The sequence below is a fragment of the Pteropus vampyrus genome, unplaced genomic scaffold (assembly GCF_000151845.1).
Source record: "Pteropus vampyrus isolate Shadow unplaced genomic scaffold, Pvam_2.0 Scaffold250, whole genome shotgun sequence".
NCBI lineage: Eukaryota > Metazoa > Chordata > Mammalia > Chiroptera > Pteropodidae > Pteropus > Pteropus vampyrus.
In genome coordinates this window covers 474,196-475,819 of record NW_011889031.1, presented here as the reverse complement: position 1 = coordinate 475,819, position 1,624 = coordinate 474,196, and the positions used below count along the sequence as shown (strand labels likewise).

Sequence of the window (1,624 nt, the reverse complement as noted above, 5' to 3'; positions counted from 1 at the left end):
GGACACGGCACGGGGCGCCAGGCCCCTTCCCTCTTCATTCTCTGACGGGGCCTCTTACCCGAGGAACTTCTTGCAGATGAGAGATGTCCCCTGTCCTTGTTCTCTGGGCCTGGCACTGTGCCAGCACTGGGGATAGAGCAGGGACCTTGACAATGTCCCCATTGTCCCACAAGGCTCGCAATGCAGGGCAGGGTAGGCGATGCCGCGGGTGCAGGCTCTTCAGGTATGGTCTAGGGGCCGGGAGGTGGCACCCTGGGGCTGCGGGCCCCTCGAGGTGGGAGGTGCTGCCCTGGGTGCTGACAGCCTGGCCTCCTGCAGGTTCATGGGCGGGGGCGGCGAGAGCTGCAGCCTCATCGCAGAAGGCCTCAGCACGGCCCTGCAGCTGTTCGACGACTTCAAGAAGATGCGAGAGCAGATGTGAGTGCCCCGGCTCGTACGTGTGTCCGTGTCGCCTGTTGGGAGACACCCCCCTCCCCCCGACTCACACTGGGGAGTTGGGGCTGGGAGTTCAGAGGCATCCCCTGGCTGGCGCCCAGTCTAGGTGTCCTCATCGGGAAGGGAGGGGGATCTTCCTCCTGCCTGCGGGGACACAGCGAGGCTCGGTGTCCCCAGCGGTAAACGGGCTGTTTCTCCTCATGCCCGTGGGGTGGAGCGCCCGCACCTCCGCTGGCACCGGGCCTGAGTCCCTTTGTGGGACCTCGGTTGCCTCCTGTTCCACGTCCCTTCCTTGTCCCGGGCAGTGGCCAGACACACCGCGTCTGCCTCCTCATCTGTAACTCGCCCCCGTACCTGCTGCCTGCTGTCGAGAGCACCACGTACTCCGGGTGCACGACGGAGAGCCTCGTGCAGAAGATCGGGGAGGTGAGGGCTCCGGGTCCGAGGGAGGACTCCGGGGTCACGGGAGGGTCGCAGACTCGGGGGCCAGCTGGGAGAACTGCAGCCCAGAATCCCTTGGGGCAGCTAACACAGGCCACACAGCCCCCTGTCCCAGAACCCAATGTGAGCGTGCTTAGGGCCCACGCGGCAGGCGGGGTGGCCCCGTGGCCCTGTCCTGACTGCGCCTCTCTCCCGCAGCGAGGGATCCACTTCTCCATCGTGTCTCCCCGGAAGCTGCCTGCCCTGCGGCTTCTGTTCGAGAAGGCAGCTCCCCCTGCCATGCTGGAGCCACTGCAGCCGCCAACAGACGTGAGCCAGGACCCACGGCACATGGTGCTGGTGCGGGGGCTGGTGCTGCCAGGTGAGGCCCGGGCACCGGGGCGGGCGGGGGCCCCTGCCAGTGGGCCCCCTCTAAATCGGATTTCTTTCCTCTCTCGCACGCTGTCTCACGGGAACCCCGTCTCACGGGCTCGGCTGTCCATCCTCGGCTCGCAGTCGGGGGCGGCTCGGCCTCAGGCCCCCTCCAGCCAAAGCAGTCTGTTCCCCTGCCTCCAGCTCCACCCTCTGGTGCCACGCTCTCGGCGGCCCCCCAGCAGCCTCTGCCGCCCGTCCCCCAGCAGTACCAGGTATGGACGTCGCCGGGAAGGAAACGTGCTTCTGGGTCTTGTGGGAGCCCTGGCCCCTTGGGACAGCCCTAGCTGGATGTTGGGGCTTGTAGGGGATGAGAGTCTCTTTCGGGATGTGAGGG

General features: G+C 66.9%; 1 protein-coding gene across 1 annotated transcript in view; it reads left to right on the top strand.

Moving 5' to 3' along the window:
* The window catches only part of MED25 (mediator complex subunit 25), a 13,832-nt gene that overhangs the window by 6,134 nt on the left and 6,074 nt on the right, over window positions 1-1,624 (top strand). Inside the window, exons 5-7 of the mRNA XM_011374610.2 lie at window positions 741-861; window positions 1,075-1,237; window positions 1,372-1,529. Of these exons, the coding sequence (XP_011372912.1) occupies window positions 741-861; window positions 1,075-1,237; window positions 1,372-1,529 (442 nt within the window). The remainder of the gene's footprint in view (window positions 1-740; window positions 862-1,074; window positions 1,238-1,371; window positions 1,530-1,624) is intronic.